The sequence below is a fragment of the Elephas maximus genome, chromosome X (assembly GCF_024166365.1).
Source record: "Elephas maximus indicus isolate mEleMax1 chromosome X, mEleMax1 primary haplotype, whole genome shotgun sequence".
NCBI lineage: Eukaryota > Metazoa > Chordata > Mammalia > Proboscidea > Elephantidae > Elephas > Elephas maximus.
The window spans coordinates 112,764,206-112,780,964 of record NC_064846.1 but is presented as its reverse complement, the minus strand read 5'-3'; the positions used below and the strand labels follow the sequence as shown (position 1 = coordinate 112,780,964).

At 43.4% G+C, this 16,759-nt stretch overlaps 1 protein-coding gene across 2 annotated transcripts in view; it reads right to left on the bottom strand.

Moving 5' to 3' along the window:
* Window positions 1–16,759, bottom strand: part of PFKFB1 (6-phosphofructo-2-kinase/fructose-2,6-biphosphatase 1) — a 185,919-nt gene that overhangs the window by 7,085 nt on the left and 162,075 nt on the right. For both annotated transcript variants that reach the window (XM_049872606.1, XM_049872607.1), the window contains 6 exons: window positions 16,249–16,305; window positions 13,715–13,836; window positions 9,723–9,930; window positions 6,649–6,795; window positions 5,044–5,148; window positions 1,238–1,367 (listed from right to left, as the gene is read on the bottom strand). In XM_049872606.1, coding sequence (XP_049728563.1) covers window positions 1,238–1,367; window positions 5,044–5,148; window positions 6,649–6,795; window positions 9,723–9,930; window positions 13,715–13,836; window positions 16,249–16,305 — 769 coding nt within the window. The remainder of the gene's footprint in view (window positions 1–1,237; window positions 1,368–5,043; window positions 5,149–6,648; window positions 6,796–9,722; window positions 9,931–13,714; window positions 13,837–16,248; window positions 16,306–16,759) is intronic.

Here is a 16,759-nt window from a genome sequence, read left to right as displayed (position 1 = left end):
TCTCACTTTCCACACATATCTGAGAGGGTAGGGCCTCTGAAATGCACTTGGGATCAGCTCCTAACCCTGCCGCCTTGGGCCCTGTGACTTTGGGGAAGTCACTTCACCTCTCTGAGCCTTCATTTCCTCATTTCGACAATGGGGTTAGAGTGCCTGCCTTACGGTCTAAAAAGATAGCATAGAACAGTAAAGATGTGAGCAGTATTAGAAATCTAGCGGCCCAAGAAACCCCAAGCAACCCTCATTACCTTTTACCAGTGAGGAAATTGAGGACCATGCAGAGGAAATGACTTGTCCAATGCCAGGTTCTCAAGTTCCCTGGGTTCCAAATCTGGATGACCCCTCATTACACGCACTCTTTGTTTTGAAACTAGCATCATAGAAAAGATCCAAGTCTACAGGACACTGCAGACTTCAGATATCAGTTTCCTTTGTGCTCACATACTCTCAAAATATCCTGGAAATGCCAACACTTCAGCATCCACATGAGAAATGAACTCTCACACCTGAAGGTTATACAACAGTCCTTTGCCTGGCCACCTGCCCTAGTGTCAGGTTCACCATACATATCCAGTGTATAGATACCCTGTAAATATAATGTCTCAAAATCATAATTTGAAAAAATTTAAAATGCAAACATTGCTATCTTGGGGAAATCATTCCTCCAGCAAAGACAGAAACCTATAATCAGGATCATGTGGCCATGCAGGCCTCACTATTACCTGATGACAGCATGCTCCAGCGAAACACTGGCTAAGCTTTTTCAGGTTGAAGCAGACTGTTAATGTTGGCTTTGGAAATGTTAGCTCAGCATAATACTAATACTAATGCTAATATTAATACTAATACTAATAATAGCAGCTAACACTTACATAGCCTACACTATGTGTCATGAACTGCTCTACGCTCTTATTTAAACTTGTCTTATTTAAATCTCATCACTATTCTCTGCATTTTACAGATGAGGAAACTAAAGCCAGAGAAAAAAACCCAGAACTTGTCTTATTTAAATCTCATCACTATTCTCTGCATTTTACAGATGAGGAAACTAAAGCCAGAGAGGTTAATTTGCCAAAGGTAATACAGATAGTATGTGGCAAAGCAAAAATTTGAACTCAGGCACCCTGGTTCTAGATACTGTGCTCTTAACCACTAACATATAAAGCTCCATTTTCTGGTGTCAGAGTCTCAAGTCATGTACAGCTTTGCACAGCACAAACAGAGAGGAAGGTGGTACCTGAGCTCTTATCCAGGAAGTAAGCCAGGAGGCACCGCATGACAGCCTGGTGGCAGATCACCAGTACATTCTCCTGTCGCTCTAGTTCCATTATAACTGGCTCCAGTCGCTGAACCAGATCCTCATAGGACTAAAGGTGAGAGAAATACTTGGGTAAGAAAGGGAGATGAGGCACATTTACCCAGAGTGGAAGAACTCTAGACTAGGAATCAGGAAAACTTGGCTCTGGTGCCAGTTCAGGTGTTCACCCAGCAGTATGACCTTAGGCATTTCACTTCCTTCTTAGGGTCTCAGTTTCTCATCTGTTAAATGAATAAATGTAATATAATGGACTGCACGTGATACATATTAATTATAATATATATTATAGCGAAAAATATACTAGACTAGATAAAGATAATAAAATTTCCCACTACAAAATACCTAGAAAAGCAGGATGAAATACAAATATCTTCTACCTGCATTGCTGAACTTTCAAGAAAATAATAGAAATTCATCGGGTTCCAAAACAAAGAAAAACCTAAAAAACAAAATGGTAAGTGGATATAGAAGCCACAGTTGCCATGGAGGCATTTGCCAATCTTAGTAACCAAGAGGCTTGGGTTTTAAAAACCTTTTAGAAACAGGAGATAAGGCCCTGGGTGTGCATGGCTGGGGAGTTGGGACTGAGACCTCCTTCATAAATCTGAGATTCTCAAAGGGCTACACCCTCAGTGAAAGTGTCGATTAGAAAAAAAAAATCCACAGGCAAAAGGAACCAATGAGAAAGTATATCAGTCTCTGCTTGGCCCTTGGTGGAAAAAATTAGGAAAAGCCTCCTCTAAGAATGTATAACCAAAATTACACTACCTATGAGATCTACATACCAGCAATCACGAAGATGTTGCAGGACAGAGCAACATTTTGTTCTGTTATACATAGGGCCAACATGAGTTGAAGCCTACTCAATGACAATTAACAATAACAGCATGTGGTATACAAAATACCAAACTGAGAGTTTAATAAAAAGTGGTCCCAAGTTGTTAGTTCTCAGGAATGCCTGAAAGAAACAAATGAAAATTCCCTCTGGATTCTCTCAACTTGGGCTGCATGGGATTCCCACAGATAAATTCTTGCTAAACCAAAGGTCACATAACACAAGGAAATAAGCTACCTTGAGTGAGAGTATGCAGAAACAGGAGGAGAACCCTAAGAACTTAAGATAAAGGATGCACAATATAAAATAAATATATATGGAATTTTTAAAGAAATAAGAATTGGAATAAAAAATGTAAGGAAGAAACTAGATGCTATCAAGTATATGAGGTAGACCTGAAAAATAATTACATAGAATTTCAAGAAATGCAAAATACATTCATTAAAATTGAAAACTCGAACAATGAGGTAAACAGATTAGATACAACTTAAATAGTGATTTGGAAGGTAGAGCTGAAGAAATTACTCAAACGCAGCAAAGAGATAAAAAGAAGTTAAGAGACACGAAGGATACAGATGGACTATCAGATGTCTAATTGTATGTCCAGAAGGAGATAATATAAAGAATGTGAAAGAAGAATATTTAAAGATATAATGCCTGAGAATTTCCTCGGATTGATGAAGAATCCCAGTCCTCAGATTCAGGAAGTCCAACTAATTCCTAGTAAGGTAAATATAAAGAAATCAATATCTAGATATATCAGAGTAAATTTAAAAGCAACAACGACACAGAGGGCTTAAAATAAGCTAGAGAATGTTGTATGTACATACAATGAAATATTATGTAGCAGTAAAGAGAAACAAAGTTCTGATACATCCCACAACATGGATGGACCTTGAAAACATTATGCTGAGTGAAATAAGTCAGTCGCAAAAGGACAAATACTATATGAGCTCACTTATATGAAATAAGCAAATGTGTAGAAACCAAAGATTATTAATGGTTACTAGGGGTGAGAGGGAGGGGGAAAGAAGTTTTTGTTTGGGGGAGGGCATTGAGTTTATGTTAATGGTGGTGGAATATTTCAGAAAAGGATAACAATAATGGCAGCACAACATGAAAAATGTAATCAGTGTCACTGAATTGTAAGTATGGAAGTTGCTGTGCTGGCGAATGCTTTGGTGTTATATTTTTACCACACACACACAAAAATAAAAATAAGCCAGAGAGAAAAGGAGCAAAAATTAGACTGATTACATACTTCTTAGCTACATTAGAAGCCAGAATATAGTGGGGGCAATATCTTCAAAGTGCTGGAAAAAAACAACTGCCAAACTAGAGTTTTATAGTCAGCTAAAGAATCTTTCAGGATTGAGGAACCCTCCCACAAAAGACGTTTTTAAACAAAAAGAAGTGAATTTACTACCAACGTGCCCTCACTAAAGAAACTTCTAAAGGAAGATGGAAATTGAACCCAGACAGAAGACTTGAGGTGCAAGAAGAAAGAATGAGCAAAGGAATTGGTGAAAATATGGTTAAATCTAAGTCAACATAAACTCCATCTAATAAAAACAACAGCAGTAATAATTCATTTGAGGTTTAACACACAAGGTTGAACTGAAATACAAAACAACTAACATGTAAGTTAGGAGAGGAAGTGACCGGCAATTTAAAGTTCTTGTTTTGTTTTAGGAGAAGGTTGGAGATAATGATTTTAGAGTTTGTTAATCACGCATAGTAAAATGTTAAGGGTTACCCCTAAATGAATCTTAAATAGGGATGTAAAAACTCTATCAATCCTAAAGAAAGTAGGAAAAGAGAAAAAATAGGCTAAGCACAGAGAGCTTAAAAGAAGAGCTCTTGAAATAAACTCAAATAAGTCAGGAATTACAATAAAAAAAATAAATGTAACAAACTTACCATTCAAAAGATAAATATTTTCAGTTTGTATTTAAAACAACAAAATCCAAGTATAAGCTGTTTACAAGAGAAACAAAAAATACAGAGAAGTTGAAAGTAATTGAATAGCTAAAGAAGAACCAGGTAAATGCTAACCAGAAGAAACTTTGTGTAGGTAAAATAATATTAAATAAAATACACTTTTAGGCAAAAAGCATTATTAGAAGAGAGGTTTGGTCACAATGTAATAATAAAATGTACAATTCACAAAGAGGATATAATTGTTTTAAATTCGTATGCCTCTAAAAACAGTCTCAAAACATATAAAATAAAATGAGGGCAAATAATGTCATTTCTGAGGATGAAGATAAAAATGTGAAAGTGCTTTGTAATTGAACAGAATATCTATTGTTCTAGCTTCCCTGATGTCCTGCTTTTTCTGGTAATTTTTCCCAGGAATTTGTATCAGAAATGGGCTATGACAAATAAATGCTGTAAAATGTAGCTTGACTAAGTGGAAAAAAAAAAGTGGAAGCTGGGTTAAAAACAATGAGGATTCACCCGATATGGGGGTAAGGAACTGATACTCTACTTCCTGTGGTAGCAAAGCCGTTGTTTAAACTATTCGCCATTGTCCCTTGAGACTCCAACCAAGTGGGGGTTTTAATGAACTTGACAACAAAAAGTAGAGCATGTTGAGCTACTTCAAATGCCTTCAGTGAGGACCAGAGACAAGATTCACGATACAGTGGGCCCTCCTGAAAGCAGAGAGGGAATAAGCAGGCAAATATGTAGCTTTATAAAAAGTGGAATCTGTTAACAGGAATCTGAGATAGCCAACAGCCAGATAATCACGTGCCTAATGGGATGGCAGCTGCTACAAAATATGCTTTACCTTGTTTCTGAAGCTGTTCAGGAAAGTGAATCCTGGCAGTTGAATGGGGATACTGGGAAGGAGTCCTAGGAGTCAGGCCATCCCTCCAAACCTTACCTCTCCTTTGGGGTAGCGATAGCGGTATTTATCTTGGTCCCGTAGTGCAAACTCTTCAGGGTAGTGTTTCTGGATTTCCTCATAGGTCATCTCCTCACAGACACCCTGAGACACAAAAGAATTTTGGGACATAAGTATTCACACAGTGAAATTCACACAGCCTTTACCATAGTTCTGAGACCAATAATCCTGGGACACTAGCATATGAGCATCTAGGTCTCTGTAAATGCAGCTCTGGGTTCGTGCCTATTGTCTGTGCCTATGTGTGTGCAGGAGGTGTGTGGCTGTGTGCATGTGAGAGTGAATATATGTGTACAGGTATGTTCACTTGGAGTGTATGGTGTTTTTATCTGGTGTTATCTGTGGTGTTTTTATCTGGTGTTATCTGTGGTGTTTTTCTACGATTGCCCCATTAGGTGTGCAGGTATACATTGTACATGTAAATATATATTTTTAATAAATATGTGGGCATAAGGAGTTCTGACTGTGTTTACATGTGTCTGTGCAGCATATTTATAATATGTACTTGTGGTATGTTTAAGAACCTATGCCTTGTATTTGTGTGTGTATTTGTCTCAGCATATGTAGTGTGTTTGTGTGTGAGTGTGTTTGTAAGTACAGGGTGTCTGAGCATCTAATGCTGTGTCCTTGTGTGTGTCTCTGTGGTAAGTCTCACTGTATGGGTCAGCGTACCTGTGGCATGTATGTCTGTGAGTGTCCTTGATTATGTCTCTGGGGTATATGACCAAGTATCAGTGGCCCTGTGTCCAGTGTGTGCCGGTGTCTGAGGGTTATGTGAATTTGTGGTAGTGTGCTTGAGGCCATGTGTCTGTACTATGCGCATGCCTACAGTATAACTCTCTGGGTCAATGTAATGTATGCATAAGGCAAAGAGTGCATTTGTTTCTATGGTGTGTCCATATGTGTCTCTAGGTGTGTATGTTTGTGTGTCTGTGAGTATGTGTGTGCGTGTATGGTGCAGGGGTGCTGGTAGAGGTGTTTGAGAGGGGGCCTGTGTCTGACTAGTGGATTCATGTCTATGGTGGTGCTAGAGACAGAGATCAATCTGATTTGTCCCTGTCTTTACTGTGTTTGTAGGATAAATGGGGGTAAAACCAAACCAAACCCAGTGCCATCGAGTAGATTCCGACTCATAGCAACCCTATATAGGACAGAGTAGAACTGCCGCATAGGGTTTCCAAGGAGCGCCTGGTGGATTCAAACTGCCGTCCCTTTGGTTAGCAGCCGTAGCACTTACCCACTATGCCACCAGGGTTTCCAAAAGGGGGTAGACAGAGGAATAAATGGGAATACACAACAACATACATGATACGGGCTGTGGACACCCAGAGTCAGGGCTAGACATCTGACCCAGCCAAGATCTACCTGGAGGAACTGATGTCTAGTTGAGGCCTTGGAGTCGTATGTTTTGGCCTTCACTTGATCCCCAAGACACAAGTATAAATTCTGGCACATGGCTGGTTGTAGAGGAGTGTTTGTTGAATTAATTAGGGTACCCACAGGAACTGGGGTAGAGGAAACCCAGGGAATGAACCCAGGATCAACCCTACCACCCTCCAGTAGATCCACCCTTCTCCATCTTACCGCATCAATCTCGTTCAGTGCCTTCCACTGCTCATAGGGGACACCCAGGGCTTCAGCTGTCTGGATGGTCCTCTTCATGTGACTGGTCCACACCTTCAAGGAGCTGATGCCCTGGGACTGAATGAAGTTGGCTAGGGCATAAGCATACTAGGGTGTGGGGGCAGGTAGAGGAAGAGAAAGGATGGAAAGAGAAGTGAGAGAGGACAGGGTAGCCATGAGAACAAACTTAGATCTGCTACAAATAGTGGAGTGGTGATAAACAAGCAAGAGCAGAGAGTTTAAATGCTCCCAGTTTACAAAATGTCATACTTTTTCCCATGTGACTAAGGGTCAAGGGAATAGAAAAGAGTATGTACTTTTTTGTGTACGTGTGTGTGTGTTCAGTGTGCTTGCTCACTGAAACCCCTATTCACTTATTCATTCATTCAAACAGGCTCACCCCTAACATTCGTGGAGACTGGGACAAGAGTACAAATGGAGGCACACCACCCACAGCCCCTGTGCTTTCTCTTCCAATTCATGGCTCTGTTGTTCACTTCTAGATGCCTAGAGTACATGTGTATGGATAATCCAGTGACATGACCAAGCTCTACCCATACCCCACTCCACACATCCCCATGCCCCACTAATAGCAACCCCGTGGCCACCACTGGGCCTAGGGGTGCACATTCCTATGGCATGGGTTAACTTCAGAAGTACAGACTCTGGGATAGGCCCATGCAAGCACTGGAAGCAGGTGTTGAGCTATATGGGCAGAGAATTTCAGGGTTCTGGGTATGCAGAGTGTGGTCTACAAGTTTGGGGGAATAAGATTTGGTGGGCATGTCCCTTTGACCCTTTGAATTTCTCATTGCTTGAGCAGGGGTCATGATACTCGGTTCAAAGAGCATTCAAACATGTATTAAGTGTGTGTGGTCCTGTGCTGTGTGCTGGAGTGTTCTGTTCTCAAAACGTGTCCAGTCAAGTGAGGGGAACTGACAGCACAGTGAAGTCAGGGCCATGATTGTTGACACTACAAGGGGCTGTGGGAGCCCACATGAGCAAGTGATTCACTTTTCTTGTGAGTATTAATCATAAATGGTGTGCGTAAGGAACGTTTGAACAAATGCATACATACAGGCACACACACACACACACAGGTATTTTACAGGTACATTTTAATTACGCATTATCACTCAGCAGTCAGTGTGCTCTGTGGAAGGAGCCCTTGACTAGGAGGTAGGACACGTGGGTCAAATTTTCCCAGTCCTTTACGAAGTCCCTGTGCACCCTTGGACAAAACCCTATCCTTCTCTGCCCTCTAAGAAGCCCTGGTGGCTCAATGGTTAAGCACTCAGCTGCTAATTGAAAGATCGGCATTTTGAAACTGTCAGAGCTTCCACCAGAGAAAAGACCTGGCAATCTGTTACCATAAGACAACAGCTGAGGAAACCCTGTGGAGAAGTTCTACTCTGTCGTATAGTGTTGCTATGAGTCAGAATTGACCTGATGGCACAAAACAACAACTGTGTCTTGTACTTCCTGCCTGTAAGATGCTAATGGCATTAACTTACCTAGCCTGGTCTCTGTGAGGCTCACATTAGATGGAAACACCCGGAGCACTCCCTGGCTCACAGTATGTGCTGCACAAGTGATAGCTACTGTGAATATGGTGACCATTGACGGGAAAGTGCTTTGTAAACCATCCGTGGTGCACTATGTCCACGGGAATGAATGTTGGGACCAGATGAGTGCGTGTACGTGTGCACGTTCGTGTGTGAGGGAGGCAGGCCATGTGGGGGTTGCCATGGTTCCAAACTGGGCCTTGAACTGTGTGGGCAGGGCACTGTGGCCTGCTCCAATGGGGTCCAGACAGAAACCAAGAGACCCTTGGCTGCAGGTGGTGCCATGGGGTGGAAGTGACACCTCCAGTGGACTCTTGCTCTGCTCTGAGGAGCTGGAGAGGTGAGAGTCAGAGGTTAGCTTCTCCTATGCCTGGAGGATGCCGGTCTGAAGGTAACAGAAAGGGAACCATTAGGACTGGCCCTTCTGGTCTCCTGCCTTGCCTGGGGCACCTGCTGAGGAGGTCAGGCAGTAAGGCCTGGTTTTCAGTCCTGGCTCTGTCTTTTACCAGCTGTATGACCTGGGGGCACTCTCTGCTCCTCTCTGGGGCTTGGGTTCCTCACTCATAAAACCGGTAATGCTGACCGCACAGAGCTGTTGTGAAGATTAAATGAAGCCACACATGCATTACTGTGCATAGTAGGTGTACAGCAGATGAGGAAGCTCCCTCCCTCCTGTAGTACATTCTCAACCCCTTAGAGATCCTCCCAGGAAGAGTAATACCTGTGCCCCCAAACCCAGGGACAGGGCCAAACACTGGGAAAATGTATCTTGTGGTTTAACCGGCACCCATTATCGGTAGGTCACTATGCTCCTTTGGAAAGAATAGGCCAATGCCATAATAGAATCAGTGATGGGCCACAACTGGGAGAGATAGAGCCCAGGGCCAGGTGAGAGATGAGGAGGGGAAGAGAGTTGAGGGTGGGGTTCCCGGACCAGGCCTTGGAGCAGGAGCTGGGCCTTGGGAGAGAAAAGAGGGCAGGAGGGAAGTAGTGGGGGACAAGTGATGACAGCGTAAGGACCTGTGGCTAGGGTGGGGATGGGGAATGTAGCATCATCCCTGAGTCTGGGAAGAGAAGATGGATTCAAGGGTGGGTACTTCAGGGCAGCTGTCCGTGCAAGTGATCATTACCAGCTGAGAGAGGGAACAGAAGAGGGCAGCCTAGGTGGGGGAAACTGCACAAGCAAAGGCACAGAGTTGTGAGAAAGATGAAGGGATCAGTCAGGACGGGGAGGAGGGTAGTTATTGTAATGGGGCTAAAGAAGCAGTCAGACTTAGGCGGGCGTTGAGTGCCTGGATGGACGCCATTCAATGGATGGTCAAGACTGAGTGGCTGATGGGATAGAAGAGGGGGAGTGACCAGAATCTGCTTCTACCCCATCACTGGGTCCTCTCTCCTCATGGCACAGGCAGTGGCCACCTCCCCCACCTGAGCTGGCCCAGCCAACCCATCTGGGTGCAGAAGGCTTACCTGCTTCCCCCGAGCTGAGAGGCCAGAGTCACCTCCAATGCGGCCTCTGAGGTTGAGTTCACTCTCACCATGCCGGCAAAGGTAGATGGAGCGGGGTGTGACGTGGATGTTCATGAGGTAGTAGACCGTGCGACTCTGGATGTGGTCCTGTACTCGGTTCACCATGTAGCGGGTGCCCACATCAAAGATCTTGATGTAGGACAGGTGTCTGGGCCAGATCCAAGCAAGAGCAATGACAGCTCAGGGCGCTGACAATGGTGGGGCCGATCCCAAGAAAAAGCCCCAACCATACACCCTGTTTTCAAACCTCTTCTACAATGCAACCTGACCTACCTTTTTGTCAATAAGATGCCATGTGTTGCCCTGTTCTGGGTACCTCTCCTAGAGACTTGATTCTGGGCCACTTTAAGGAGCTCATTGCCTGCTATCATTTCCCCCTTAGCTCCTTTCCTCACCCTCAGATTGAACCAGACTGTCTTTTCACCTTCCCTCATCACATTTCCAGCAGCTGGGGTCCTTTCCTCTGTGGTTCATACCTCTATCATACTCTGAGAGGGCTTTTCCTTTCCCCACCCTCTGCAATCCTGAGCCAAGCTCTGTCCTGCTGTTCTTTGAGCCTCTGCTATGAAGTTTGTACTTGATATTCTACAGGCAGCTGCCAAGTGGACATGGTATTTTGTCTGTGTGTGTGTGCATCTCTGTTTGTGTGTCTTTACACTCACTCAGAAAGGGGAGAGGGCTGGGTTCTTTCCCATCAGCCATGCAGTCAACAAGCACACTCCCCTTTGCCCTTCGTGCTTGGAGTTGGGACCCAGTGTCTCTCATTTGGAAGCTCCTAGACCAGTCATGAACATATACTTGGAAACACATGATTAATGCTCAACATCCATTCCACAGTCACTCAATATCTAAGGTGTGCCAAGTAGTGAGACATGGGGATATAGGAGTGGTGCACGACATCATTGAAGAACTTGTGGTTGCTGCACCCAGTTCCTTCTTTTCCCCTCAATTTTGTACTCTATCATAAACTAATAACTATACACAGAGTGATAATCAAACTATTTAATAACCTGTCTTCAGAAGAGTGGAGGGGGCACTGACCAATCAGAAAACCAGAACCCTGGAACAAAACTCCTGAGTTCTCTGCTGTGCCAAGCATTAATACTTTAGTTGCATTGCAGGGAGTTCCAGGAGGTCCCTGGGAAGAGGTGGAGGAGGCTAGGGCAGTGGAGTGACACCAGCAACACTGGTTGCACAGTAACAAAGCCAAATGAATTGAAATAACTGCACTAACTCGACACAGGTAAGGGAGCAGCTGATGGGTTTAGTTCAGAAAGCCTCTCCTTTGATCTTCCAAGAGAAGTCTTCTATGCCTGCACCAGGTTCACCATGTTCATTTCTGTCAGTCATGTCCAATGGCTCCCTCAAAACACTTGCATTTGCTAAATACTTCCTGTGCATCTGGCAGAGAAGGGGGGCTTTAAAGTGAATAAATCCTCATAACTATTCTATCGAGCAGAGATTATCATCTGTTTAACAGGTGTGGAAACTGAGGCACATAGAAGGAAAGTGATTTGTCAGAAGTCAACTAATCAGGAAGAAGTAGACTTGGGATTTAAACCACAGAATGCTCCCCTCTCCTAGGACCCTCAGAGCCCAGGGGTAGGGAATATCTGATGTAGCCTTGTTGCTTGGTTACCGTCTGTTCCTGACACACTAAGTCCTGGGTAGCTCTGGGAAAGCTTCCAAATTCCTCATCTAAATGTGATATTTTATGTGCCTTCACACACTGGTTCCACTTGGCCTCACTTACCTCACTATCCCATGCCCATACCCATAACTTCTCTGTCTCATTCTAGCCTTCATGCCTTTACTGTTACCACTGGAATACCCTCTGTACTCCTCTCCTCTTACTTAGATATAACTAGGCCTTTGTATGTTCCCTTTGCTGAAAAGCCATTCCTTGCCTGGTTCCCAAAATGTAGCTCTATGCATCCATCTCTCAAGGGCCAGCATATTCACCTGCTCCAAGAATCCCTCTTTGAGCCCGGGGCCATATGAAGTCATGTAGAGGCCCTCCACACCAAAAATATGGTAGTTAACGCCCACTCCCCACCATGTATAATTTTAAATAAAAAATATAAACTATATATTTAAGTTGAAGGAGATCCAACCAGGTTCTGGTTTTATTTTTTTCCTTCTTGTCTACCTTGATGCTGTGTTTAAAATATCAAACATCAAATGCTTTCAAGATATTTTTCTTCTTATTTTTTGGTAGCACCTACCTTGCTGGCACCTGAAGCACATGTTCAGTGTATCTTTTGGGTAATCCAGCTCTCCCAGAAATTCCTCCTGCAAGCTGGGCTGGGTCCCCTGCTCTGTGCTTCTAAAGCCAACCCACTTGGTTTGCCATCCTCACAATTCTGATCAACTGCATACTCACTGTCTTTCCCAACCACTTGAGCATTCTGTCAGAACAGGGCACAGCTTAGGAACTAGGCCTTGATACATGGACTGTAAATGTCTAATGATGGAAAAATGATTAAATAAAATTGATTTAGATCTGTCTTCTTCATACACAAAGTGACTCATCAAACACTAACTGAGCCCCTGTAGGAGTCTAGGCCCAGGGATGTGGGTTTTCTCAATGCTGTTCTTTCACTACAGCCCCTCTCCCTCAAGTTTCTTTCTCCAGGTTGCTGCTAGCCCTTATGGTGCCTTTGTGGATATTTGGGGGAAAAAGTGCCCCTTCCTCAGGGCATACATGGCCCCACTACAGCACACATGTCTTGGTGAGAGAAGCAAGGGTACCCTTGGCTTGGGTGGCCATATAGAGTCAACAACCTGCAAAATTGTACATAAAGGCCCTGATTCTCGCACTGAAAGTCCAAGCCTTTTTTTGGCACTTTTTATGATGTAGGGATGTGGGTGGGGGAGTGCCAGACTGGAAGTTTGGAGATATGAGTTTGAATATATATTCTTCCACTGACTCATTGTGTGACCTCAGGTAAACTTTTGCCCTGATCTGGGTCTCAGTTTCCCTGTCTAAAAATGGGACAATAGCAATGCTTGCCTCTCAGGACTTCAACTGGGCAAGGGTGAAAAAAATGCTCTTTTAAACTCCTTGGGTGGTAATGACCATTTGAGGCCTCCCTACACATCTCACTTGGGTCCCAAAGGATGTGGTTGATCAGGGTCTCTTCTCATCACAACTCATTTTGAAAGAGAGTAGGTTTCTGGGAACTCCCTATATCTGCCCTGTACTGCCAGTTAATGCTTTTTCTATCTTCAGCTGGTATTATGGCTGAAAGTTCCATGTTTTTCATGTGACTTCCCATATCCCAAGACATTATGGAAACTACCTGAGGATGGAGCCCACCTGTCCTTGTCTCTACTTGTATGCCCCCTACATACACTACAGCTCCAAAGGGCCAAGTACTTGTGAGAAGAGACGTGACCAGGAGACAGAATTTGTGATTAGGCTCCTAGCTCTACCCTTGACTTGTGATGGGAGCTTGGGCAAGTGATTTTAGCTCTCTGAGACTCAGTTTCCTCTTCTTAAATATTTATGATCATAAGATCTACTCCAGCCTCCTTTTTAGGGTTGCTGTGGGGATTCAATGAAACAAAGAAGGTAAACATGTTTGGAAACTAAAGTGGCATTCATGTGCAAAGAATGCTTTTGCAAGAATAATAGCATTAACCACAGTAGGAAGGCATTTGTTTCCAGAGATCCAGGTCCAGATCTGTCCATATCATTCAGGAAAGCACTACTTTAGTCATCTCATTAACACCTTACATACCAAGAAATCACTGCCTCATGGATAATTACAACCAGCAGGGCCCTTAAAGACAGAACAAGTCCAGCTCTCTGATATTACAGATATAGAAGTTGAGGCCCAGAAAGGGAGGACATTTTCCCAGGTCCTCCTACAGGCCATCACAAATGAGCTCAGGATCCAGACCTGGATGTTGGGGTGTTGGGCTCTTACCTGTCCAGTTCTTCATCCAAAGGCTGGTAGTTGACCTCATAGCACTCGATCCTCTTTAGAAAGTCTTCCAGAACCTTTTCCCGGTCACAGTCTATATAATCAGGACTGCCGAGTTTCACTTGCTATGAGAAGGGTAAAGGATAAAGGAACCAAGGGAGAGAGTGGGAGGCAGAGACTCTGACAGTGTCCTTAGGAAGGTCCCTTAGAGACCAATAAGTCAAACATCCCTCATTATAAAGGTGAGGAAACAGAGAGTTGGAGAAAGGGTCTTGACCAAATTACAAAATCAGTCAATTGCAGAGAAGCTGACATTGTGTAACTCCTCATCCTGAATCTCTGTGTGGTCAAACAAGTCCTGTTACATTATTTTCAGTTTCAGGACATGTACTGTTTAAGAAGAACATTTACAAGAGGGCTGGAAATTGTCTTGTGAGAAACAATTGAAGAACAGGAATTAGACATCTTGGTCTAGAGTCCTAATGGTTTACATGTATGGAGCGTTCACTGGTAAGTGTTTACATCTTATCTTTGAATTTCTGAAGAGCTGGCATCTGCTAATCTCTCAATACCAATCTTTTTCTCCCATCTTCCCATCTCAGGAAATGGTACTCTCATCCACCCTGTTATCTGAGCCTAAAAGGAATCTGGGAGTCATCCTAGGTTTCTCCCTTTCTATCATCCCCCACCTTGTAGCAGTCACCAAATCCTATCCACTCTACTTTCTAAGCATCTCTCCCACTGGCTTCATTCTCTCTTTTCTGAATGCAGAATGGGACTCATTCCTTTGTCTACAGTCTTCTTCCTTCTAATTTATTCCCCATTGTGACAGTTAAGATTGTGTGTCAACTTGGCTGTCCCATGATTCTCAGTGTTTACATGTGATCACTCCCATGATTAAATCTGCTGTGAGTAGCCAATCAGTTGAAAGGGATTTTCCTTGGGGGTGTGGGCCGCATCCGAATATAAGCAGACATTTTGGCTTTTTTGCTCACTGTGGATCCTGTGGCTGCCTTCTGTTCATCTGACCTCAGCTCTTGGGACTTGAGCTATCAGCTTATCTGCAGACACTGGAATTTGTTGATCTTCACAGCCTGAGAGCAGGAGTCCTACTTTCCGACCTGCTGATTCGCCAGCCCCTGAGGCTATGCAAATTAAGAAGAGCCTCTATCCTGATCCATGGACTTGGAACGTTCCAGCCTCTACAATAGCATGAGCTATTTCCTCGATATAAATCTGTCTCTGTATATTTACTGGTTTTGCTTCACTAAAGAACCCAGCCTAAGACACCTGTACTGGCAGTCAGAAGGGTATTTCTAACATTCACATCTGACTGTGGCATTCCCCTGCTTAAAACCCTTCACCATTTTCTCATATCTTTTAGGAAAAAGTATAAACTGTTTTAGCATGTGGCATATAGCTTGTCATGATTGGGCCCCAAATGATCTCTTCATCCTCATCTGCCACTGCTCCCCTATTCTTCGACACACTTTGCTTTAGTCAGTGTAAGCTACTGGAGATGTCATACTTAGTATATGTCATACTTAGTATATGCTATTTCCTTATTTCCCATTCTTTGCCTGCCAAACTCCTACACATCCTTCAAGATGCAGTTCAGTTATCATCTTTATTGAGAAGTCTTTCCTGATCCACGTCTGCCCCCATGCAAGGTTAGGTCCTCATCACTGTGCTTCCACAGCCTCCTCTGTTCCCTCATCTAAGCGCTGATCTCACAGAGTTTTGTCTATATACTTTTCAGTCTCCCTCACAGGAATTTGAGCTCAAGAGCACGACTCTATCCATTTCTCTATCTTTAATGCCCGGAACGGTGCTTGCCCCAGCTTCTGTGGGCGGATGAAGAGGAATTGGACATGTTCTGTGCCCTAAGAGGTAAAAGTAGGACCAATCAGTGGAAATTATGGGAAGGCAGATTTCAGCTTGAGTTTTTGGGCTGCATTTGAAAGCAATGAGACTTTTGTCTCCAGAGATAAAAAAAAAAAATTCTAGAAAAATATTTAGCTGAGATTTCAAGTATCTGATGGAGGGTTGAAGGAAATGATCTTTAATGCCTCTGCTATTCCTGAGCTTCAGTGATTTGATGAGCAGGGAATAGTAAACTATGTAAGTGATATAGTTCTACCTACATTAGAGTTAGGGCTTTTGCGTTACATAGTTAAGCCTGAGGTCTCGTCCCAGTTCTACCTCTTTCTGGCTGTGCCTTTGGTAGCTCACTTCTCCTCCTGGAGCCTCCGTTTACTCTCTCCTACTTTGAAATGATCCCTAACATGCAGGCATGTTGGGAAAAATCAGTTAAAAACAAGCTTGGTAAATGGTGCTTTTAGGAACTCTAAGTATGTTGGCTTTATTTAACTTCGTAGAATCATTGTGGGCCAGGATAATCAAGGAATGTTTTCTATAGCAAATGCAAGAAGCTCGGGAAGGACTTGAAATACCTCCTTTACTTTCACAGAGGTTTTTTTAGGCATGATCCAAACCTGAGGCAAAGTAAAGGGGACCAAGTAACTGGTATTCCTTACCTTGATGTTTTCTGCAATGATGCCAGGGTCATTACAGATGGACTCAATGAAAAATACCTATAAGAGAAACAGAAGAGAGAATTCCAGCAAGAAATTATGTTTGGTAGGAGCCAAACAGAGCTCAACCCCTTCTCAATGGCTCTGAATCATCCTCTGACAACATAATGTTCTCAGGCTTCTGAGTTTTATGAGGCAAATTAGCTCTAAATTGAAGGGATCCAGATTGTTATTTTGTGTTTTTTAATGGTTTTTAGTTCTTATATATACTTCTTGTAGTGGTTATCTCCCCTCCTTCCTCACTCCCAACCCCCATGGTGTCAAGCTGTCAGCAATCATCTTCCATTGCTTATCATGGTACTTCCTCTTTCCTGTTCTGCTTTGTTGCTTCTAACTGTGACCTGGAAAGACAACCAAATTAAAGTGTTTGAGGCTATGGTACCTGATTTGGTTACTCTGAGGCCTCAGGTCTGCCTGTCTCTGAGATTTGTGCTGGACAAGTAAGCTCTAGATA